The 25,493-nt window shown below is 44.9% G+C and overlaps 1 protein-coding gene across 1 annotated transcript in view; it reads right to left on the bottom strand.

Annotated features, from left to right (window-relative positions):
• Positions 1-25,493, bottom strand: part of capn5a (calpain 5a) — an 81,486-nt gene that overhangs the window by 30,508 nt on the left and 25,485 nt on the right. The window contains exon 2 of the mRNA XM_048597906.1: positions 18,281-18,454. Coding sequence (XP_048453863.1) covers positions 18,281-18,445 — 165 coding nt within the window. The 5' untranslated portion in view covers positions 18,446-18,454. The remainder of the gene's footprint in view (positions 1-18,280; positions 18,455-25,493) is intronic.

The following is a 25,493-nucleotide window of genomic DNA, read 5'->3' as shown; positions in this document are numbered from 1 at the left end:
CACACACACACACACACACACACACACACATTCACACACACACACACATGCACATGCACACACACACACACATGCACATGCACGCACAACATACACACACACATACACACGCACACGCACACGCACACACAAATGAAAAACAGATTCCACATAAGGCAACAAGCTAATCAGCTTCAGTGATATGTTTTGTGATAACAATCAGCCAGACCAACAGAGGGAACAACACCGTCCTCAAATAATGGCAAAGGGTTCTCTTTGAAATAAACCTTCCTCAAGAAGAGTCTGAGCATAGAATTAGCTCAGTATTATGAAATGGGAGAGATGGTGAATGCTGCAGATGCCCAGGTCAGTCAGCATCAGGAAACAGAGATAACAAAGTGTGGAGCTGGAGGAACACAGCACAGCAGGCCAGGCAGCTGTGTTCCTCCAGCTCCACACTTTGTTATTTCTGACTCCAGCATCGGCAGTTCTTGCTACATCAGAAAACAGAGGATATGCTTTGGTGGCGATGTCTTGTCAGAACAACGCCATACGGGATAGTTTGTGTTGCCTTGAGGTTTGTGGCTCAGCTTTCTATTCTGCATATTGAAGAGATGACCACCTTGTTCAATGTCAGAAGCTAATATAAAAGACTTTATGACAGGGGCCTTCAAGACATTCAAGGTAATCAGCCAGAGTCAACATGGTTTTGTGAAAGAGAAATTAGGTTTATTCAACTTTCTGAAGTCCTTTGATCAAGTACCATAAAACTATAAGATGTAGCTGCAGAAATAGACCATTCAGCCCATCGAGGCTGATCTGATAATCCTCAACTCAACTTTCCTGCCTTTGCCCCATAACCCTTGATTCCCCTTACTGATTAAAACTCTATCTCAGCCTTGAATGGCCCAGTCTCAACAGTCCTTTGCATTCAAGAATTCCACAGATTCACCACCCTCAGAGAGAAGAATTTTGCTTCATCTTTGTCCCACCCCTTACTGTGAGTTAGAATCATAGAATCCCTACAGTGTGGAAACAGGCCCTTTGGTCCAACAAGTCCACACCAACCCTTGGAGCATTCCACCCAGACCCATCCTGTTATAACCCACACACACCCCTGAATACTATGGGCAATTTAGCATGGCCAATCCACCTAGCCTGCACATTTTTGGACTGTGGGAGGAAACTGGAGCAAACCCGCACAGACATGGGGAGAATGTGCAAACTCCACACAGACAGCCACCCGAGGCTGGAATTGAACCTAGGTCCCTGGCGCTGTGAGGCAGCAGTGCTAACCACCGAGCCACCGTGCCACCCCTTGTTACTCTCTGGTCCTAGACACTCCCACAAAGGGAAATAGCCTCTCCACATCTACCCTGTCATGTCCCAAACCAGCCAACCTTTTCTCATAAGACAGTCCCTCCATACCCAGTATCTGCCTTGTGAACCTTCTCTGGATTGCCTCTAATGTTATTATACCTTTCCTTCACAAAAGGGCCAGGAACTGTTCACAGTATTCCAGCTGTGGTCTGACTAGTACCTCGTACAGTTTTAGCAAAATCTGCCCAAACTTTATACTTCATTCCGTTTGTAATAAAGGTCAACATTCTACTTGCCTTCCCTATTACCCGCTAAACATGGATGCTAGCTTTTTGGAATTCATGCACCAGGACTCCCAAATCCCTCTGTTCTGTAGCTCCCTGCAGTCCTTCTCCATTTAAACAATATTTGGCTCCTCTATTCTTCCTGCCAAGGTACGTAACCTCAGACTATTCCATCCTTTTCCGACAGTCTCTTAAACACAATTACTGATATAACAGTTACATTATGATAAAGATCACCACCTTACTATCATATCCATTCACACTGAACTGCACAACAGAGTGAAATTACCAGATCAGTTATCCTGCCTGCCTTAATGCCTGCAAACTCACTGTATCTCTCCCACATCTCCTGGTTAAACATCGGATTCTACCACCTCTTACAAACTCTTGAGAGTCAGGTGAAAGCTGGAACCTTTACACGCTTCAGTTTGAAAGAGACACTCATTACACATCAAGCACTGCTGACCTCTCAATCTATTCTCAACAGAGGTAAATCCCAGCTTAACGTTCACTTCCTGAAAATAATTAACACCCAATGAAGATGCAATTTGGACATGTTGGACCCCATGTGATACAGTGGTAGTGTCCCAACCTCTGAGCCAGAGGCCTGGGTTCAAGTCCAATTTGCTCCAGAGGTGTGTAATAACATGTTTGAACAAGTTGATTAAAAATATCTACACAATTTAGGGATTGTCGTGATTGGAATGAGGTTGGACAGGTGGATCTTGTAGAGTATGAGTTCCCTGATTGGGGCTGTTAACCTGAGCCAATCAGGGAGCCCTGGCTCAACAGATAGAGTTGCATGGTGGCTCAGTGGTTAACACTGCTGCCTCACAGCACCAAGAACCCGGGTTCGATTCCAGCCTCGGGTGACTGTCTGTGTGGAGTTTGCACATTCTCTCCGTGTCTGCGTGGGTTTCCTCTGGGTGCTCCGGTTTCCTCCCACAGTCCAAAGATGTGCAGGCTAGGTGGATTGCCCTAGTGTTCAGGCATGTGTAGCTTAGGTGGGTTATAGGGGAAAGGTCTGAGTGGGATTCTCTGAGGGTCAGTGTGGAGTTGTTGGGCCGAAGGGCCTGTTTTCATACTGTAGGGATTCTATGATATAAACAGGAGTCGTAGAGAATCTCCTCACTCTATGGACTGGCTATGAACTGACTGGTCAGAGTCCACATACTGTGCACCCATAAATTGGTGAGGGGATACTGGTCTCTGTGGAGTTATTACAAGAATTTTAGGCCCTAGTGGTGCAGTGTTAGTGTCCCTACCTCTGGAACAGGAGGTCTGGGTTCAAACCCCATCCACTTCCGAAGTGTGTAAGATCATCTCTGAATGGGTAAATTTGAAAATATACAATTAACACCCTCTTCTTTCAAATAGCACCTTTGAATCATTGCTCTTTATCCACAATAGTTGCATTCCCTTTGTCAATAGCTCATTCATTAAAGATTCATAGAAAATTCACAAAATGAGGCCACTTGGCCCATCATGTCTACACCATCTGAAAAATGATTCCCCTAGCCTAATCCCACATTCCAACATTTGGTCCATAGGCCTGGCACAGGAGACACTCTTCTACACACCTATGAGTGTAGCATTTAAGGCGATGAGTCCCAATCACCTACTACCTTCCTTTCTAATGCCTCCACCAGTCACTGTAACTTTTAGCCCTCCTCTTCCCAGTCACAGATCTCTCTGCTAAGGTGAGTGGGCCCTTCCCATCCACTCTAGCCAGGCCCCTCACATTATTGCCCCATGCAACCAAATCTCCCATCAGCCTCCTCTTTTCTAAGCAAAGCAACCTCAGCCTCTCCAATCTTTCCTCAGTTTTCCAGTCCTTTACAAAACAACAGTTTTGAAAAACATTTCATTCGATCACATAAACTGAGAAAAAAAAGATAAAAGGCTACAACTCAAGGTGACTGAAGCTATGTTTTGTTTTATTTAACCTATCTTTCCTAATCAACCTGTTCAGAGATGTTATCACACATCTCTGGAGCAGGTGGGACTTGAAGCTGGGTCTGTCTGTCCAGGGGGTAGAGTCACTACCACTGCACCACAGGAGGACTCCCAGAAGCACTTTATTTAAGTCTCAGCTGGAAGCCAGCAAGCTCGCTAGAATGGGGATCTGAATGCATGACTTGGCATTATGAGCACAACACTCTGCCTATCTGGGGTGGCACAGTGGCTCAGTGGTTAGTAGGTACTCCAGCGTTCTGCACTATATGATTTCCACTTTGGTTTAAATATACCATTCAGACAACACGACGTCCACGCAGGCACAAGAAAAATGAGGGGGAATAGGGCTTGGGCCCTAGCTTTCCCTTATCTGATGATAGGTTTACTTATCTGAACTAGCATTGTACAGCTGTGCTTATTGACATCTCAGGAATCCCTGGGTTAGTGGTTTTACTTCTGTGTAACTTTCATCTGCAGTCGCACATTGTTGGGAAGGGAGTACACGGTGTTATGCCTGGTCATGTTTTTGTCCTTAACAGAATGTTGCCTGCTGTAGGCTATTTATTCAAAGCCACTTCTCAGTAAGTTTCTTGTATCCACCCTAAACATTTCAGTCCTTCCCATCATGTTTATTTTCTAAACTAAATTAATTTTAAATTTAAATTCAAGTTCTTCCACTTTGCCCAGAGTGTACAGAATCACAAAATTGTTACAGCGCAGGAAAAGGCCATTCAGCCCATCATGCCTGCACCGGCTCTTCATATGAGCATCTTTACCTGGTGCCAATACCCAACCTTTCTCCCCACACCTTGTATATTATTCCTCTCCAAATAATTATTCAATGCCCTCTAGAATGCCTCAGTTGAACCTGCCTGCGCCACATTTCCAGGCAGTGCATTCCAGACCCTGGCCACCCGCTGCGTTGAAACGTTTTCTCTCATGTTGCCCTTGCTTCTTCTGCAGATCGCTTTAAATCAAATGAAGTCACCGTCAGCTCGCTCTGAAAGCTAAAACTCTCAGCCCACAGTTGATGTAGGCACTTTCCTTCAACCCTATGTGCAATCGTTTTTACCAAGGTCATTTCGGCTCCGGCTCCCCTTCAATATTCTCCATTGACCCCCAACCATTTATTGCCTGTTTCCTGCAATACAGCTGAGGCTAGTGGCCTCAAACACTGTAGACACTGGGAGTATGGACCCTGCATCCAGAGCTTGCACCAACAGAGTGGGGGGGTCATGTGGTGCAGTGGGTGGTGCCCCTACAGTTTAACAACTTGTTCATAATAAAAGGACTGTTCATGGCACTGTACGAAGGGACAATGGGACCATGCTTTTTTTTTTATTTTATGTTTTTAAAAACTGGTGTCCAAAATTAAACAGAGTTGTTTTAAATACAGTGTTTGAAAAGTGGCTACAGTTTTGAATGATAAGTAGCCTGATACCTATTGCAGTCATCATGTTTGAACGAGTATAATTGCAGACAATTTGTTGCCAAGGTGGTATACAGATGCAGCTTTTACTGGCAACAAGAAATTGACTGGTCTATGGACTAGTAACCAGTTATCAATGACAGAGATCTTTTTGCCTGCCAACAATTGCAAGACTGGTTCTCAGGTAACTGAACAGTTTGAAGCTGGGAATAAATCACAGAGAAGGAGAGTGATAAGACAGATAAGGGGAAGAGAAAAGTGGGGGAGAGAAAGAGGTGTTCATTTCTTCATCAGCTCAGCAGCAGTCTCGCTGTTCTCTTCAGTCAAAACTCACTCTAAACCTGAAGTAAACCAATTTATCTTTCCTGCTATATGCTGTGACTTTTTAACTGCTAAGTCAGAGAATTTTTTGGGGGGAGCCAGTCACCTTGTGTCTCTCAGAAACCAGTGGAAGCATCTGGAGGAAGACAACTGAGCAACGTGCTGGCCAGCAGGAGGGTCATAACGATCATCTCAACAATGCAACCTGGGAACAAAGATCACTGAACCATCTTTCCAGTTTATCCCCTCTGTGATTAACCTAGTTTCCCCCCATGTCTGTGAGACTGTGTGTAAGGGGACTGTATAGAAACATAGAAAATAAGAGCAGGATTTGGCCATTCAGCCCTTTGAACCTGCTCCACCATTCAATATGATCATGGCTCATCACCTAACTCAATACCCTGTTCTCCCTTCTCCTTATACCCTTTGATTCCTTTAGACCTAAGAACTATATCTAACTCCTTGCAGACATTAAATGTTGTTTTCAGAGATAGTAGGAACTGCAGGTGCTGGAGAATCTGAGATAACAAGGTATAGAGCTGGATGAACGCAGCAGGCCAAGCAGCATCAGAGGAGTAGGAAAGCTGACATTTTGGGCCTAGACCCTTCTCCAGAAATGACCCTTCTGTGGCAGAGAATTCCAAAGGCTCACCACTTTCTGGGTGAAGACATTTCTCCTCATCTTAGTCCTAAATGGCCCACCCTGTATCCTTAGACTGTGAGCCCTGGTTTTAGACTCCCCTGTCATGAAGAACATCCCTCTTGTGTTTGCCCAGTGTAGTCCTGTCAGAAGTTTGTAGGTTTCTCTGAAATTTCCCCTCTTTCTTTTAAACAAAGAAGGGGATTAGAGTTTTAATTAGTATTAGAAGCCATTTACTTGTAGCTACAGGCTAATTACTTGCAATAAGTATTTATTCCTGCTCAGTATAGAAACTCAGTCAATGCTTTGTGTCAACTGAGGTGTGAAACTCAGGTTAATTGGGGAGCATTTGAGTACTTTTTAAAATCTTCAACTTTTGTGGTGCCTCTGGATTTACTTGCTCCCGTTAGGTTGAAGCTACAGTGCCACATTGAGTTCTGGTCCCTCACTTTAGGAAGGATGTAAGTGTCAGGAAGATATACAGGATGGTGCCAGGAATGAGGGATTTGGGTTCGCAGGTTGGATTGAAGAATTTCGGCTAGTATTCCTTGGAACAAAACAGATGACGGAGCTGTACAAGATGCTGATAGGTTTACATAAGACAGACAAGGAGATACTGTTCCCATTAATAGATGATACAAAGTGTGTAGGGGAGACAAATTTAAGACCCGGGGCAAGAAATGTGGTGTGTCGATGAAGGGGGGAACTGTGAGAAAATTTAAGTAATGGAGTGGAAATGAGGTGGAACTGACCATGAGGAAAGACAAGCAATGGACTTCTAAAAAGGGAATTGGACGGGCACATGAGATAAATAAGCCAGGACCTCAGGGATTGAGCGGTGGAGTTGGACTCACTAGATTACTGTATGGAGAGTCAAAATGGACTCATATAGACTGAATAGCCTCTGTCTGTGCTGTAAATGACTTGATATGTCACCTTTGATGTAGCATAATATCTTGAGGGCTGCAACTCTGATAAAATTTGAATCGGCTCATTCTCCCCAAATACTTTCATGGATGAGCAATCACCACAGCCCTTCAAACCCTCCAGTCCAAGTGCTCACAGATACATCCAATAATATATCTTCCTCCTATTAGACAATGACCTTTATCCTAAGTCACATAAGAAGATATTAGGTCTGGTGACCATAGCTTCATCTTAAAGACCTATTTTAAGGAGCGTGTTAAAGGGGAAGAGCAACGCGGCAGAGACTTAAAGGGATTAGTTTCAAGAGGGTGCCAAGTGGGAGGCCAGCTATTGGAATGGGCAAGTCCTAAGGTGACAAAGATCCCGATAAATATTTCAGCAACGGACGAGGTAAAGCAGGGAGATGGGAAGCACCAATAGTAGACATTGAGGATCTTTGTGACTGGGGTCAGTAGCTTCCATTCAGTATCAAATGGAAAGATGTGGGGAAACCCTGGGCCAGCCTCAGGCAGTGTTCCAGGGACAGGCTCAGAGTCAATGGCTGGTTAAGAGAATTTGTTGCTTTATGGTCAAGGGACAGCAGGACATTCACAAACGTTAGCAGGACAAAGAGGTTAGAAATGAAGCCATTTGGATGAATACATGGACAGGAAAGGTTTAGAAGTATATGGGCCAAGTGCAGGGAAATGGGATTAGCTTGGATGGACACTTTGGTCAGCACAGACCCATTTGGGCCGAAGGACCTGTCTCCTTGCTGTAGGACACTATGACTCTATGGGAACAAATCTATAATTAGGAAAGAAGGCATTGACAAGTATTTGTACAAGGGGCCCAGAAAAGCAGTGAATAAAGATCACAGCTTGAGGCTTTTGTATGTCCATTAACAGCAACACAGAGTATCCAATTACATGATGAGATCCATTACCAATTAGTCCCAGTTGACAGGGTTGCACACATTGTATTTACTAATCTACATTACTTTCACTTATTCTTGCTCACTTGTTACCCATCTCTCTCTTTTGTTTTTATTCATTCGTGAAACATGGCTGTCTCTGACTGGCCAGCACTTATTGCCCGTCCCTAGTTGCCCCTTGAGAAAGTGGTGGTGAGCTGCCTTCTTGAACCGCTGCAGTTCATGTGCTGTAGGTTGATCCACAATGCTGTTAGGGAAGGAATTCATGAAACTGACTGATTTGCATGGGCCATTTCAAAGGACAGTTAAGAATCAGTCACATTGCTCTGGGTATGGAGTCACATGTAGTCAAGACCCGGTAAGAATGGCAGATTTCCCTGAAGCGAATGGGTGAACCAGATTGTTTTAATTTGTTTATATTTTTTAACCTATTTTTCTGATCAGCCTGTTTAGGGATGTTATTACACACCTCTGGAGGAGCTGGGACTTGAACCCAGGTGTTCCAGTCCATGGGTAGGGACACTGCCACAGAGTCACTGAAGTCTATAACATAGAAACAGGCCCTTCGGCCCAACCTGTCCATGCTGCCCAGTTTTCACAAACCACCACTATGCCAGAGGAGGGCCCAGATTTTTTAATATATCTATGTGTGCGTATATCCACAATCAATGGTAATTTAAAAGTCACCATTATTGTCAATCCAATTATTAATTGAATTCGAATTCCACCAGAAGCCTTGGCTGGGTTTGAACCCACACATCTCAGGCATCAGCCTGAAGTCTCTGGATTACTCATCCAGTAGCAGTACACTACACCATCACAATCTTAGAGAACAAGGAGGGAGTGGGAAAGGAGGAATAATGAAGGAAAGAAAAGAGGGAAATGACCTTTTAATAAAAAATGTTGAGCATTCCACATGTTAGACACATAAATAGCGGAAGTAAAGTGAAGTATTTATGTTACAGGCAGCTTACGCTGTTATGTTGGAATCTGTGACTGTGCTATGGGAGTGCCAACAGTTACCATATATTCTTGGGTACACATTGCAGCTCAGATTCTTATCCATCTGATTTTGAAAAAATGTACTGTTTTGTTTCATAGAATCCCTACAGTGTGGAAACAGGCCCTTTGGCCCAACAACTCCACACTGACTCTCAGAGCATCCCACCCAGACCCATCCCCCTATAAACCCAATTAATCTACATACCCCTGAATGCTATGGGCAATTTAGCATGGTCAATCCACCTAAACTGCACATCTTTGGACTGTGGGAGGAAACCAGAGCATCTGGAAGAAACCTGTGCAGACACAGGGAGAATGTGCAAACTCCACACAGACAGTTGCCTAAGGATGGAATTGAACTCAGGAACCTGGTGCTGTGAGGTAGCAGTGCTAACCACTGTGCCACCATGCCACATTTGATTTGATACCATATTTGATTTTTAAGTCTGGAGGATCCACAGCAAAGTGGGTGACTCTTAACTGCCCCATTGGGGCAATTAGGAATGGTCAATAAATGCTGGTGTTAACAAGTGGCACCCATATTCCATGAAAAAAAATAACAAAACAAACTGCTGTTTGGCGTGGGTTTATCGACGGAATATCACCATCAGCACAAGCTTTGGCATGTTCAACATTGTATATCTGCTCCTTTTTGCCAGTCGTTTTCTCTCTAAAACTTAGTGGTCAACATGAAGTGTACGAGATATGAAGTTTTCTTTTGGCCAAAAGCCAAGGGTTGACTTTTACATGAGATCGACTGCTACTTGAGTAATTACGGCATATTTTCTTCCTCAAATGTTTTCTCAAAGCTTCAGTTGCTGTGGTTAAAAGATATCACATCAAAACTACCATGAGTTACCACATCAATAAGGTATAGGAGCAGAATTGGGCCATTCGGCCCATTGGATCTGCTCTGCCGTTCGATCATGGCTGATAGGTTTCTCAACCCCATTCTCCTGCCTTCTCCCCATACCCTCGGTCCCCTTACTAATCAAGACCCTATCCATCTCTGTCTTAAATACACTCAGTGACTTGGCTTACAATCGGTTAAGCAAGACTTTGAAACACTCATATTTTCCAACAATTGTTTTCCACTAAATCACTAAAATGTGAAGGCTCCTCCCTCCAGCTTTCACCAGATGTTGGCAGACACACGCTACAGAGAACATTAAGTGATGTGATAACAGGTCCTCCTACTCCTTGGAGAAGCGCAGCAGTCCAGTTCCTGGTTCGAATTTCACTCCCTCATGCCCACTCCCCCACAATCCAAGGTCACTGACAGGGTTATGTTTATTCTTGAAATCAACAGATCACAGACGCCAGCAAAAACAGAGAGACACAGATACAAGAAAAGACATTGTGACAAACAGACAGGGAGAGGGGGAAGAAGAGAGAGAGAGAGAAACATAAACAGAAATTGCTGGCGAAACTCAGCAAGTCTGGCATCATTTGTAGAGAGAAAGCAGAGTTAATGTCAAGTGGATCTTCATCAGAGAGACAGAGACACACATACCAGGGAAACAAATACATATGTATAGGCGACATGTTGTGCCTCACGGCACCAGGGACCCAGGTTCGATTCCAGCCATGGGTGACTGGGTGGAGTTTACATGTTCTCCCCACGTCTGCGTGGGTTTTCTCCAGTTTCCTCCTGCACTCCAAAGATATGCAGGTTAGGGTGGATTGGCCATGGGCTAAATTGCCTGTAGTGTCCAGGGATGTGCAGGCTAGGTGGATTATCCATGGGAGATGCAGGGTAACAGGGATAGAGTAGGGGGGAGTGGTTCTGGGTGGTACACTCTTCGGAGGGTCAGTGTGGACTCAATGCACCGAATGGCCTACTTCCACACTGTAGGGATTCTATGTACCCAATATATTATGTACAGGGGGAAATAAGCAGGCAGGGAACAAAGACGTGAGAGGGACATGAAGTGCAGCCAATAAATAAATGTAAAGAGTTTGCATTTTTGGAGCACTTTTCATGACCTTTGGCTCCAAAGCCCTCAGTGCTACAAAGCGTATGACCGGAATTTAAAAAAGAGTTGGGTGAAGTGAGATGTAAAATTGAGTTCTAGGATAAGAGGCCAAGGTGAAATGAAGAAGGGACAGATCTTTCACTTGTTACTTATAAATATATCATACCATTTAAAAAGTATTTAGATGTGCAGTTGCAATGCCAAGGCATGCAAGGCCATGGGTCAAGTGCTGGAAAACGGGATTAGAATAGTTACAAAAACAGAAGTTGCCGGAAAAGCTCAGCAGGTCTGGCAGCATCCGTGAAGAAAAAAATCAAAGTTTCGGGTCCAGTGACCTTCTTCAGAACCCGAATCCGAATGTTAATAGTCACCAGAACTGAAAAGGGTGGAGGATGGTCCCCATCCACTTGGTTTTAAAGGAGTGTGTAAAGGCTGATCAAAACCTTAGTCAGTGAGAGGCGTCTCTTTTTCCTGGCTGGATGCCAATCACTGAGCAGTACAGAACAGCAACGTGAGATCAGCCCAACACCAGGGATTTGTCCATTTTGGCTTAGACAGGACAGCCCAAAGGAGTTTCACTCAAATCTGCATGGGTCCGAAACTTTAACTCTGATTTTTTTCTTCACAGATGTTGCCAGGCCTGCTGAGCTATTCCAGCAACTTCTGTTTTTGTTCCTGATTTACAGCACTCGGTTTTTATTTAGAATTGTTAGGTGGCTGTTTTTTTTACCAGCGCAGAGACATGGGCTGAAGGGCCTATTTCTGTGTTGTAGATCTGTATGACCCTATGAAATGGGCCAGTGGGCAAACTTGTTTGAATCAGAATCATCTGTGACAAAGAAATTAACTCCTGACTCCCCAAAGCCTGTCTACCATCTACAAAACACAGTCAGGAGTGTGATGGAATACTGCCCACTTGCCTGGATGAGTGCAGCTCCAACAACACTCAAGAAACTTGACATCATCCAGCTCAGCACAGCCCGCTTGATTGGCACCACAATCACAAACATCCACTCCCTCCACCACCGACACTCGGTAGCAGCAGTGTGTATGATCTACAAGATGCTCTACAGAAATTCATCCAAAGATCCTCAGACTGTACCTTCCAAACCCACGACCACTTCCATCTGGAAGGACAAGGGTAGCAAATACATGGGAACACCACCCCCTGTAAGATCACCTTCAAGCCACTCACCATCCTGTCTTGGAAATATACCGCTGTTTCTTCATTGTTGCTGGGTCAGAATCCTGGAATTCCCTTCCTAAGGGCATTGTGGGTCATCCTACAGCACATGGGACTGCAGCGGTTTAAGAAGGCAGCTCCCCACCACCTTCTCCAGGGCAACTAGGGATGGGCAATAAATGCTGGGCCAGCCAACGATGCCCATGTCTCATGAACAGTTTTTGTTAAAAATTAGCATTTAATGAAGAGGCTGTGGGCTCCGCAGCTGGATGTGAAATGGCAGGGCTCTGCAATGACAGACATGTCAGGATGGCGCCTCCAGGAATAGTCCCAGCCAGAGGTGGCAACCCACAATGCTAAATGGTTGACCTGACTGATCCCCAAGGAAAAGGGACACATTTAAACTCTGCTCCCTGGCAAAACCTTAGCAATGTTATCATCATTGCAGCAACTCTGTTGGAAGGATTTGTACCCCAAGAGCTTTATGGATCTCCTTTACAGACATTCGGCTATATCTTTTATATTTTGTTCAGGGAAGAATTAAAGCCAAAGAATATTTTGCCAGGTTACTTGGCAGCAACGCAATGAGGCACTTGTGGGTCAGGTTTGCTTTGTAAACATATCACAAAAAAGCCAACTTCTTTCTTTTTCACACCCCCTCCTCTCTGAAGCTGATGATTTCTTGGAGAGACTGTCTTCCTCAGCACTCCTTCGTGGTACCAAGGGAGTCTCCTCCATGATGCAGATGATGGTTAACAGGTAGGGGCGACGGCCTATCGGTTGCACAAGGCACCAAGGCGGAGTTTGCCCCTGTTCACCATAAAGAAAGTGACTTACATTTTTATAGCACCTTCCAGGATGCCCCATCCCCTCACCACCACTGCAGAGCACTCGGTAACTAGCAAAGTGTTTGTGAAGAATGGTCGTTGTTATCCCAGAGAGAAGGTGCTGGCCCATTTTTATTCAGCAATGGCAGAGTGGCAAACATGGCAACTATATCCCCATTGGCTTCACTTTGAAGAGTACGGTGATCCCCAGATGTAACAGAGACGGGCAAGGAGGGATTAAGCTGATCAGGGGGATCTCAAAATTCCTGATCTTATGTCCAAGCAGCAAGATAAACAAACAATAGGGTCCAAACAGTCCCACGTCCAGGCACTGCTACTACTGAGCAAAATCCCCACAGGACCTTCTCCTTCACACCCAGCCTCTTAGATTCACCCTATTGTGTGTCTCCTTCGATTTATTATTCTGAAAACTGCTCGTGGTTGTGTTACCATGGACATACCACAATACTTCTTTGGTGTTTGACTGTGGGGGAAGTCACAAGGACTGGCATCTGGTCTAACTCACTTTATTTACTGCTGCTAGTTTCTGGATTTAGACCATCCCCTGAACAGAAAGAACACATCACATCACCCTCGAATGGAAACAGTCAAGAGAACACCCAAGAGTGGATTGTGAAAAAGCAAAACAATTCCGTTTCCTGGCCCCCAATATGAATTGGCCCAGCCCCGTGCAGGAGTCCATCACTGGGAGAGCTGAGAAAAAGCAACAAGACTAATCAATACTGTCTCTCCATAGGCAATTCCTCACTTTCCTCCTCCTTGTTAAAAAAAATCCACATCTAAGATCAGCCAGTGGCATGGGATTTCACTCCTAACAGGGATTTAGTGGGGTACTTGGCATAAGAATGTTGAGAGCTGAAGTCTCAATCCAAACCGTTGAGCACACAGTCTAGTTGACATAACAGTACCGAGAGACCGAATTGTTAACAGGAGGAGGTCGTTCGGCCCCTTAAGCTGAGACTACAGTTTTTTATTCACTCATGGGACATGGCTGGGCCAGCCTTTATTACCTGTCCCAAGTTGCCCCTTGAGAAGGTGGGGGTGAGCTGTCTCCTTGAGGCCATGTGCTGTGCATTGACACAAAATGCCATTAATGAGGGAAATCCAGGATCTTGACCCAATGACATTGAAGGAGTGGTGATATAGTTCAGTTCAAGGTGAGAGGAGGAAGATTTAAAAGGGACCTGAGGGGCAACGTTTTCACACAGAGGGTAGTACACATGCAGAATGAACTGCCAAAGGAAGTGGTAGGTGCAGGTTCAGTTACAACATTTGAAATAAATTTGGACAGGTACATGAATAGGAAAAGTTTATGGGGATATGGTCCAAATGCAGGCAAATAGGACTAGTTTAGTTTGGGAAATCTGGTTGGCATGGATTGAAAGGACTATTTCCATGCCGTATGACTCTATGACTCTAAGTGTAAGTGGAACTTGCAAGTGATGGTGTTTCTCTACATCTACTGCCCTTGTCCTTCATAGTCCCTCATATTTCATAATTAAACATTGTCTTGGTAACAGTGAACATACCTAGAATATAGTTCTTCACTCGATCAGGTGCCAAGCCGTTCTGTGATATTCCCATTCTAGCCCATACAACATTATCAGATTGGGTATTGTTACTCCTTTCAGAAACATCACCTTCTGCAACATCTCCACACCCACAGCAACATGACTGACTCCTAATCACCCCCTAAAATGGCCGAGTGAGACACTCAGTTCAAGGGTAATTAGGGATGGGCAACAAAGGCCAGTCTTGCCAGCAACAACCACACCCCACAAAAGAGCGATAAAAACCATCCTCACAGTTGAACCTTTGTGACAAAAGGTAACATTGCCGTGAACCTGTGCTTCACTCTTGATGGGACTTCTGCTCCTACATCTTATGGCAACACCCTGACCCCCCCAAAGTCCAATCCACCTGTTTCTACAGATAGATGAGAGCTACATGCCTATAAACAATTCAACAAAAACACAAAGCACATATCCACACACATGCACACGCATGCGCACACACAAATTTAAAATCAGGCCAGTCGGTTGTGAATTGCAAATTCCCATGGATTGGATTTGTACTAAAGGTTACAAATTGTACAGGCGTAGAAGGAGGAAAAACAACTCCAGTGGCCAACACTGTGCTGGAATACTCAAGATATTCCATTGTTGACTAAAGAGACTTGGAGAGACTCTGCTGAGACTCTCCGTAATTCTCTGTGTTTGTTTCCGATTTCCAGCATCCGCAGTACTTTGCTTTGTGATGGGGTGTGATCTCATTGAAACACACAAGACCCAGACAGTGTTTGACAGGGTGGATGCTGACAGGCCGGTTTCCCCTTGTCGGGGGTGTAGACTGGCAGATACAGTTTCACCACAAGGGTCTGAGGAGGAATTCCTTCACTCAGTGCCATCGGCCTGTAGAACCGTCTTCTACAGATCGCACTGGATGCTGGATGGTCACTGAATTTAGTCAAGACTGAGTTTGACGGATTTTTGACTGGCCAGGGAGTCAAGGAATTTGAGGAACAGGCAAGAAAGTGGTGTTATGATCATGATCAGATCAGCAATGAAGTTAGTGAATGGAGGATGAGGCTCAACAGTATGCCCCTATTCCTTATGTTCTTACGGACCACTAATGCCTTCCCCTTTTCAGCAAATTAATAAGTAGGAACACGAGCCCATCAAATCTGAATTGGCATTCCATAAGACCATGGCTGGTCTTCTACATCAGCTCTATTTTCCTGTGCTTCACCTTTAGCCATTTGTGTTCCACAATCTCTTAACCCAAGTTTTGAATATACGCAGCATATCAAATATACATACCTCTCCCCATCTCTGTCTCAAATAACTGACTCTTTCTCTCAAGACGTGCATCCCTAGTTCTAGACTTTCCAATCAGAGATAGCAGCCTCTCGCTGAGTACCCTGTCCAGCTCTTTAAGAATTGTCTTGTTTTACTTTTTAATAAAGAGATCACCTTCTCATTCTTCTAAACTCCAGGGAGCACAAAATGGTAGAATGGAACTATCCAGCACAGGAAGAGATCGTTTGGCCCATCAGTTCAGTGTTGACTCTTTCAAACAGTAATCCACTTCCTTGCTCTTTATCCAGATCTTATTTACTACACCACAGGAAGTAGTTGATGCCAAAACATTGTATGTATTCAAGAGGTGACTAGATAATGCACTCGGGGCAAATAGGATCAAAGGTTATGGGGAGAAAGCAGTAGGGTAGGAATCTGCCAACATTACCCTGGTTCGGCTCCAGAGCCACAGCAACAGTATCCTGAAAATTCAGTGGAAGGGCAATTAAGGATATGCAACAAATTCTGACCTTGCCAGCGATGCCCACATCTTAAAAAAAATTCTTTTGTGGGCATTGCTAACAAGACTAAAACTTTCCCTAATTGCACTTGAACCTAATGGTTTATATGACCATTTCGGGGGGAAATTAAGGGTCAGCCACATTACTGTCGGTCTGGAGTCACATGTAGCCTAAACTGGGTAAGGACAACAGATTTCTTTTGCTAAAGGGAATTTGTGAGCAAGATAGGTTTTTGCAAGCATCAATAATAGTTGTACAGCCACCATTGCTGATTCTAGCTTTCAATCACAGATTTATGAAGGTAATTTAAATCCCATTGGCGCATTAGCCTAGACATCTGGATTACTAACCACTGTGTCACCATCTTAATACCTCTTCTGGCTGTAAAAACGCCATTTAGCATAAACCTGTCATCTATCCCGCAGTCACTTTTGCATGTTATTTTATTCCATGGGGTTTATATTTTGCTAACCAGACTAATGTGGTACCTTAATGAAACTTTTTTTACCATTCAACACACATTACACAGACCTAGAGGGCTTGTGGTGAAGTGGTAGTGTCTTCACCTCTAGATCAGAAGATCTGGGTTCAAAACCCACCTGCGGTAGAGGTGTGTCCATAAGACATAGAAGCACAAAGAGGCCATTCAGCCCATTGAGTCTGCTACACCTGTCAACGAGACCATGGCTGATCTGATAATCCTCAACTCCACTTTCCTGCCTTTTCCCCATAACCCTTGATTCCCTTACTTAATAAAAAAATCTATCTCAGCCTTGAATATACTTAATAACCCAGCCTTGACAGTCCTCTGTGGTAAAGAATTCCACAGATTCACTACCTGAGAGAAGAAATTCCTCCTCATCTCTGTCTTAAATATGTGACCCTTTATTCTGAGATTATACCCTCTTTTCCTAGACTCTCCCACAAGGGGGAATAACCTTTCTGTACCTACTCTGTCAAGTCCCTGAAGAATCTTACATATTTCAATAAGGTCACCTCTCATTCTTCAATATTCTAACGAGTTCAGGCCAATCTCTCCTCATAATGGGAGGCAATGGCCTAGTGATATTATTGTTAATGCAGAGACCCAGATAATGTTCTGGGGACCTGGGTTTGAATCCTGCCACGGGAATTTGAATAAACTACCTGGAATTAAGAATTTAATGATGACCATGAATCCATTGCTGATGTCAGAAAAAACCCACCTGGTTCACTAAGATCCTTTAGGGAGGGAAACTGCCATCCTTATCTGGTCTGGCCTACATGTGACTCCAGACCCACAGCAATGTGGTTGACTCTGTTGCCCTCTGGGCAGTTAGGGATGGGCAATAAATGCTGCCTAGCCAGCGACGCCCTCATCCTATTAATGAATTTAAAAAAAAGACAGTCCCTCCATACCTCCTATCAACCTTCTGTGGACTACCTCCGATGCCAATACATCATTCCTTATATACTGTCCAGTTGCATAACGGCCTGGTACGGCAACTGCTCTGCCCAGGACCGTAAGAAACTACAGAAGGTGGTGTGCACAGCCCAGACCATCACGGAAGCCAACTTTCCATCCATGGACTCTATTTACACGGCTCACTGCTGCAGAAAGGCTGCCAACATCATCAAAGACCCATCGCACCCCGGTAATGTGCCCCTACAACCTCTTCCATCAGGCAGAAGATACAGAAGCCTGAACACATGCACCAGCAGGTTCAGGAACCACTTCTTCCTGGCTGTTATTAGACTGGTGAATGGACTCCAGCCTCAAATAATGCTGATCTTGCTAATGTTGATCTCACCTAGTGCCTGTCCTGCACAATGTAACCTGTATGCTCCGTCTAAGTCTTTTTGATCTGTACATCCTTTGCTTACTGTGATCTGCCTGTACTGCTCATAAACAAAGCTTTTCACTGTATTTCGGTATACATGACAATAAATCAATCAATTAGTCAGTATGCCAGTATAACACACTCAAACAGGTTGGTCAAATATTATAGATTTACCCAACACAAACTGTTCTGCTTTGAAGGAGACCACTCAAGATAGTCAAAAATAATTAGTCCTTAACACTCCTCATTGCCCCAGGCTCAGTAGTTTCCACTAATTAGCCCATTGGTTTTAGTCAAGTCAGCAACTCATCCTTGCCAGATTCCTGAGCTACAGCCTCTGGTACAATACAGAAAATGACTTACAGTTGGGCGTTTCCAGCGAACATTGGACAGCAGTGCTGTCGTACAGAACAGGGATTCATCGTCGGCGACGAACAAGGGGTCTTCGAACAGCTGGTTGCGTCGTTGGCACTCCCTCTTCAGGGCATAGAAATCCTGGTTTCCGTAAGGCTTCACTGAGTCAAACATCCTTCAAACCTGCAACAAGCAAAGGCACAAGGTAAAGCATGCAGTGCAAGCCTAGCCCTTTCTCAAATCATCGTCTGAACCATAGAACCCGTACAGTGTGGGAGCAGGCCATTTGGACCATCGAGTCCACACCAACCCTGCGAACTGCATCCCATCCAGACCAGCCCCCAAATCCAAACCCTGTATTTCCTGTGGGCCTATCCACTTAGCCTGCACATTCCTGGACACTGTGGGTAATTTCCCATGGCCAATCCACCTAACCTGTACATCTTTGGGAGGAAACCGGAGCACATGGAGGAAACCCACGCAGACACGGGGAGGATGTGCAAACTCCACACAGACAGTCGCCCGAAGGTGGAATCAAACCCAGGTCCCTGGCGCTGTGAGGCAGCAGTGCTAACCACTGAGCCACTGTGCCACTGTGCCACTCCCTAAGGTCATTAAACAGAATGAGTGTAATTAAATGCCCCCATGGGAAGGAGATGCTTAACCACTTCAAGACATGCAATCAATAAGCGATGGTGACTTTAAACCCACATGCTCATATTCTAACTTGAACCGAGTCTCCTTCATCCATGATCTCTGCCCTCACTGGGTAGAAATGAAGGTTGCAAGAGGGATACAAACATTTTACAGAGAGGTATTGATAGGTTAGATAAGCTGACGAAATGTTGGCATGTAGAGTATAATGTGGGAACGTGTGAAGGTGTTCATTTTGAAGGGAAGAACAAAAGGACAGAACATTATTTAACTGGAGAAAAACTGCAGAAAACTACAGCAGAAAGGGACTTGTGCACAAAACACAGAAAGCTAGCACACAGGGGCAGCAGCTAATCATTGAAGGGTAATGGAATGTTGGCCCTTACTTCAATGGGTTGGAGTGTGAGACTAGGGAAGTCTTACTGTAACTGTACAAGGTGCTGGGGAGACCACATCTGGAGCACTGTCAGCAGTTTTGATTCCCTTATTTATAGGAGGGAGTTCAGAGAAGGTTCACTAGGATGATCCCTGGATTATCTTGTGAGGTTGAGACTCTATTCACTAGAATTTAGAAGAATGAGAGGTGATCTCGGTGAAACATATAGGATTTTTATTGGGCTTGACAGGATTTTTTTTATTCATTCACAGGATGAAGGCATCGCTGGCTAGGCAAACATTTATTGCCCATCCCTAGCTGCCCAGAGAGGGGTCACAGCATTTAGTCAACCACATTTCTGTAGGTCTGGAGTTACAAGCAGACCAGACCAGGTAAAGATGGCAGTTACCCTCCCTAAAGGGCGTAGTGAACCAAATGGGTTTTTCCCCAATAGAAATGGAGTCATGGTCATCATTAGACTCTTAATTCCAGATTTCTGTTGAATTCAAATTCCACCATCTGCCATGGCAGGATTCAAACTCAGGTCCCCAGGGCATTTCCTGGGTCTCTGGATTAATAGTCCAGTGATAACGCACTAGGACATCGCGGTCCCCCCCCTTAAATGTTGTGAGGATGTTTCCCCTCATGGGAGAGTCAAGGACCAGAGGGCATAGTCTCAGAATAAAGGGGTGCCAATTTAAGACTGAGATGAGGAGGAATTTTTTCTCTCAGAGGGTTGTGAATCTTTGGAACTCCTTGCCACAGAGACCTGTGGGGGCAGAGTCCTTGTGTACATTTAGGGCTGAGATAGATAGATTCTTGGTCAGTCAGGGAATCAAGAGTTATGGGGAAAGGGGCAGGAGAGTGGATGCGAGGCATGTTGGATCACCCCTGATCCTGTTGAATGGCGGAACAGGTTCAAGAGGCTGAATGGCCTACTCCTGTTCTTACGGTCTTACTTCATCGAATCCTGGTTAAAATCAACACTCAATTGTAAAATTTTCATCCTCATTTTCAAATTCCTTTCTAGCCTCACCCAGCTCCATCACTGCAACCTGGAATTCCCTCCTGAAACCTCTTCACCTCCCTCTCGTCCACCTTTACAAAAAGGCAACAGTTGGTGGCATAGGAAATTTGATCGACAGACAGGCTCGGAACGCCTAGCCGTTGCTGCTAATATCCTCCATTAATGACTTAAACGATGGAGGAGAAAGACACTTAACCATGTTAGTTGGTGACACAAAACTGAGTGAAATGTAGCAAGTGTAAATCTAAGCATGACATTGCAACATCGAATTAACAGAATAAGTGCAGGGCTAAATGTGTGGCTGATGGATTTCAAATGTAAAGCAATCCAAATTGGCTCCAAAAGGATAGAAGTGGATACATTCTCAGTAGTGAAAAACTAGAAACGGTGAAGATCCAAAGAGATAACACAGTGTGGAGCTGGAGGAACACAGCAGGCCAGGCAGCATCAGAGGAGCAGGAAAATCGACGTTTCAGGTCAGGACCCTTCTTCAGAAAAGGGCTATGGAAATTCAGAAGGGTCCCGACCTGAAATGTCAGTTTTCCTGTTCCTCTGATGCTGCCTGACCTGCTGTGTTCCTCCAGCTCTACACTGTTATCTCTGACTTCAGCATTAGCAATTCTTAGTATTTCCAAGGTCCAAAGAGACTTGTGTGCCCAGCTAGATCGAATATTAAAACATCAATCAACTGCTTTAGAAAATAATAATCAGATATGCTAAATGAGTGCTGATACTTTAATGAATTCAGGTGCAGTGTGATGATTCCTCCATGGCTTCAGCCCTCCCTATTTCTGCAACCTGCGCCAACTCCAGAAATATCACTGTTCCTCTAATTCTGGTTTCTTCAGCATCCCTGATTTTAATAGTCCCACTCAGGGTGGCCATGCAGTTGGGTGTCTGGCTGTTAAGCAGTTCCTGAGATGCTGAAGCAATCTGTGCCCAAATGCAGTGAGACCTGGACAAAATCCAGGTTTGGGCAGACAAGTGGCAAGTGACATTCACGCCATGCAAGTGCCACCTCCAAGTAGAGACAATCTGACCATCACCTGTTGACATTCAATGTCATTACTGAATTCCCCCTCACCAGGGCGGCACGGTGGCTCAGTGGTTGGCACTGCTGCTTCACAGCACTAGGGACCCGGGTTTAATTCCACCCTCGGGCAACTGTCTGTGTAGAATTTGCACATTCTCCCTGTGTCTGCATCAGTTTCCTCCCACAGTCCAAAGACGTGCAGGCCAGGTGGATAGGCCATGCTAAATTGAACGTAGTGTTTCAATTGAACATAATGTGTACATTTGGTGGGTTATAGGAAGATGAGTCTGGGTGGGATGCTCCAAGAGTCGGTGTGGACTTGTTGGGTCGAAGGGCCTGTTTCCACACTGTAGGGTTTCTAGGATGATCCAGGGGGGATATCATTGGCCAGAAACTGAACTGGACCATCCATATAAACACAGTGGCTACAACAGCAGGTCAGAGACTGAGAATCCCGCAGCGAGTAACTCATCCCCCGACTCCTGTTCACCATCTACAAGGCACAAGTCAGGAGTGCGATGGAATACTCCCTATTTGCCTGGATGGGTGCAGCTCCGACAATGTTCCACCATCTTCTCAAGGGAAACTAGAGACGGGTAATAAATACTAACCCAGCCAGCGACCCCCACATCCCACTTCTGAAGGAAAAACAAAGAAACACTCTGGAATTTCCTCCTTATGTGGCTGTACCACCTGCACGTTCCTCCTTCACAGTGTTCCACAAGACCTCCTCTTCTGGACATCTGTCTTTACATCTGTTTAGTTGGCTTAGTGTCAAATTTTAATTGTATGATGACTCTGTAAAGCACCTTGGGGATGTTACAGGCGCTATATAAATGCAAGCTGCAGTTGTTGATGATTACGGGGTAAGTGCAGGTAGGTGGAGTTCGGTTGCACGTCAGCCATGCTTTAACTGAATATTGGAACAGGATCAGGGACTAAATGACTTCATTTCCAAGCAAAATGGGTGGAGCTGTATCCCATTTGGATGGGTTTTCTCTCAAAGCACTTTCCATTTGAAGTGTGCCCAAAGAGAATTATACAATGTTCGCGATAACATTAGCGGTTAGCTGAAAAGAGATTTTATCAGACTGACTTGGCAGAATCAATGAATATATAAATCTCTCACCTCCTGAGAACAGACAGACTAATGGCCTGATTGATTTACTGATGAATGATGTTTTTTTGCCACTGCTGTGGCAGTGGGGGTAGAGGGAGAGACAGACACAGAGAAAGTGATCAAGGGATGAGTTTTTCTTATTTCGTATTCTTCATGAGTCCAGAGTCATCCAAAACACATTACAGCCAGTGAGGTACCTTCTGAATTACAGTCACTGTTATGTCACAGAGAATCACTGCAGCCAATTTTCACACAGCAAGCTCCTACAAGCAATGGAGATAAAGACCAGGAAATTACCCTTTCACATCAGAGGAAAACCCCTGTGTTGGAAATTGGAGTCCCCTTTGAAACAGTGTTGCTTAAGTATTCCATGTTTGGCATTTCCTGTGTAGCGTGAGACCTCATTTAACTCTGTTACAGCAGGAACTAATCTCCAAACAAGCATCAACAAAACCAAAACATCAACTTTCCTGCTCCTCTGATGCTTCCTGGCCTGCTGTGTTCCTCCAGCTCCACACTGTGTTGTCTCAAAAAAAGACTTAACAAGCAGCATGCTACACTGTTATGAGTAGATGCTTTTGTAAACAAGAAAGTTTTGATCTTAGAAAAAAAAATTAAATCTAATCTTCAAACGGGGATGGGAAAGTGGACAACGGTCATCTTGATGTCACGAGTAGCTGTGCTATGGTCATTGGTCAAAAGGATTCAGATAATTCATTGACATAGCATCAGCTACTAGCCCCTAGAACTAGGGACTAGCACCAAGTGGTCAGGGGCAGAGGGTAGATCTCACCAGGCTGACCTTGGAGGCAGCAGTTCTCACAGGGTGGTCCTCACTGGGCAGTCTTCAAAGTGCTGTCTTCTTCAGATGGAAGACGGAGCAGAAGAGGAGGAAGATGACCCAGGGAAGAGTGCCCTAACACTTGGCTGGAAAGCAGGCTGCTACCTCACAAGCGCAATGAGACTGACACGCTCTGTGCCAACAGTCTGTCCATCCTTTGGAATCGGTGAATCATCCTCAGTTGTCACAGTTATACGATTTATCTAAAAAATAGTGAAATAATTTCACGGAGGCCGGTGTCCTGTCACCAAGTCACCCTTTATTTGCACGTGCACAGTACAGCCAGCTCAGCGCCAGTGCCCAGAGTCCCTCTCAGCTACAATCTTAGGCAGTGCATTCCAGACCCCCACCACCACCCTCTGAGGGGAGGCAGTGGTACAGTGGTAATGTTACTAGACTAGTAATCCAGAACCTCCAGGTTAATATTCTAGGGACGTGGGTTCAAATCTCACCATGGAGGCTTGAAAGTTGAATTGAATGCAAATCTGAATTTTAGGGTGGCACAGTGGCTCAGTGGTTAGCACTTCTGCCTCACAGCACCAGGGGCCTGGGTTCAATTTCAGCCTTGGGCATCTGCCTGTGTGGGGTTTGCACATTCACCCCATGTCAGGGTGGGTTTCCTCTGGGTGCTCCGGTTTCCTCCCACAGTCCAAAGATATGCAGGTTAGGTGGATTGGCCATGGGAAATTGCCTGTAGTGTTCAGGGATGCGTAAGTTAGGTGGATTAGCCATGGGAAATGCAGGGTTACAGGGATATGGTAGATGGGTCAGTCTGGATGCTCTTCGGAGAGTCAGTGTGGATGTGTTGGGCCAAATGGCCTGTTTCCACACTGTAGTGATTCTAGATTCTCTGGGTGAAAAGGCTTTTCCCCAAATCCCCTCTAAACTCCCTACTTTTCACTTTAAAATTATGCCCCCTAGTTTTTCACCATTCAACGGAGGGGAACAGCTGCTTCCTAGCCATCCTGTCCATGACCTTCATCATCTTATACACCTCTGTCAGGTTCCCTCCTCAACCTTCTCTGCTCCAAAGAAAACAACCCAAGCTTATCCAGCCTCTCTTCATCGCCGAAATGCTCCATCCCAGGCAACATCCTGTGAATCTTCTCTGCACCCCCTCCAGTGCAATCACATCCTTCCCATAGTGTGGGGACCAGAATCGCACACAGGACTCCAGCTGTGGCCTCACAAAAGTCCTGTTCAGCTCCAACAAAATCTCCCTGGACTTATAATCTATGCCATGACTGATAAAGGTAAGCGTCCTATATGTCTTCTCAACTGCCCTATTAACCTGTCCTGCCTTCTCAGGGATCTGTGGACAGGCACCCCAAGATCTCTCTGTTCCTCTGAGCTTTCTAGTGTCCTGCCATTTATTGAGTGCTCCCTTGTCTTGTTCCTTCTTGTGACTAATGCTCAATAAATCAAGTGACAGAACAGTTGGAGGAGATCCAGCATTGGATCAAATCTCCTGGCTTTATTGTAAAATAATAAAATAATGGAAGGAAGGAAGAGGTGTGCATGTGTGAGGAACAACTTTTAAAATAAAGTAAAACTTTAATGTGACCTTTTGTGCAAAATAAAGATAATATATTTGTTTCAAAAACTGAACTCACAGGAAATCACTGTATAGTCAACAACATCCAATTCAAATGAAACATTCTGGTAGTTTTACTTCCAGGTTTAGAGCAGTATTTATTATCTGTGTTCAGCATTCAATTAAAGAACACAAGACTACTGCCTCATGCCCTGACCAATGCTTAGCCTCAGCAAACATAACTTGGAGAAAATAAAGAACGACTGGATCACATACAAGCTTATTGTGGGAGTTTCTTCTGTAGGAACTAGCGGCTACATTTCCTCACTTGTTTTAGAGTTCAAAAACTAAAGCACTTCTTTGGCTAGGAATTGCTTGCAGACATCCCGAGTAGACAGAATCATGGGATCATTTGTCCATGATCCACAATACTCCTCATTTTCCTGGATGGCTGCAGCTCCAACAACACTCAAGAAGACTGACACCTCTCCAGGACAAAACCGCCCACTGCATTGGCACCAAATTGACAAACATCCACTCCCTCTGCCACCAACGCTCAGTAGCAGCAGTGTGTACCATCTACAAGATGCACTGCAGAAATTCACCAAAGCTCCTCAGACAGCTCCTTCCAAACCCA

This window comes from Rhincodon typus, chromosome 6 (genome assembly GCF_021869965.1).
Source record: "Rhincodon typus isolate 14 chromosome 6, sRhiTyp1.1, whole genome shotgun sequence".
NCBI classification, from domain to species: Eukaryota; Metazoa; Chordata; class Chondrichthyes; order Orectolobiformes; family Rhincodontidae; genus Rhincodon; species Rhincodon typus.
This window is presented reverse-complemented; position numbering and strand designations above follow the sequence as displayed.